The 553-nt window shown below is 40.0% G+C and overlaps 1 protein-coding gene across 1 annotated transcript; it reads right to left on the bottom strand.

The window, feature by feature from the left end:
• Positions 1 to 41: 41 nt before the first annotated feature.
• Positions 42 to 547, bottom strand: LOC107756974 (U4/U6.U5 tri-snRNP-associated protein 2-like). The gene is made up of 2 exons (XM_016574311.1): positions 324 to 547; positions 42 to 128 (listed from the first exon to the last, which is right to left on the bottom strand). The coding sequence occupies exons 1-2, from the start codon at positions 537 to 539 to the stop codon at positions 42 to 44; spliced, it is 303 nt and encodes a 100-aa protein (XP_016429797.1). The 5' UTR covers positions 540 to 547.
• Between the last annotated feature and the right edge of the window lie 6 nt (positions 548 to 553).

The raw sequence follows: 553 nt of genomic DNA, 5'->3' as shown, positions 1-553 counted from the left end.
TTACAGACTAACTAAAGTTGAAAAAGCATAATAGGGCCCCTTTAAGTGTGCATGCAGAAGACGAGGTACGGAGGAAGTTTGGTGAGCTGGAACCTTTTCAGAAAGTTCTCTTTGTATGTCTTGTACTCCTGTGACAAAGTCAAAGGTAATCATTTATAAAATAATATAATGCATATTAACCAATATCAAGCATTTTGCCTTTGTCTCTACAAAGAAGTACATGTGCCATTCAAAATGTTGAGTGGATAAAGAAAATAAATAACCTAACAAATTATATTATACAAGCAAACCAAAAAAAAAAGAATGTGAAAATGAATTCACACCTTCTCATTGTTTCCGTTGAACTTGGCCAGGATGTTGAAGAGAGGAACCTGAGGAATGATGAGCTGCTCCTTCTCATCTTTGTAGAGGGGTGCGGTGGGCAGATCCAGCGTCAGGTACAGGAAGGTGGACTCGGACATCTTCTCTTGGTACTCGTCCTTAAGGAGAAGGGCTTCTTTCTCTTCTGCAGGCTGTGAGAAACAGACACGGAAGCTCATGAGACCGTACAAAT

Source organism: Sinocyclocheilus rhinocerous, unplaced genomic scaffold (assembly GCF_001515625.1).
Source record: "Sinocyclocheilus rhinocerous isolate Xijiao unplaced genomic scaffold, SAMN03320098_v1.1 scaffold47132, whole genome shotgun sequence".
In the NCBI taxonomy this organism is placed as follows: domain Eukaryota; kingdom Metazoa; phylum Chordata; class Actinopteri; order Cypriniformes; family Cyprinidae; genus Sinocyclocheilus; species Sinocyclocheilus rhinocerous.
This window is presented reverse-complemented; position numbering and strand designations above follow the sequence as displayed.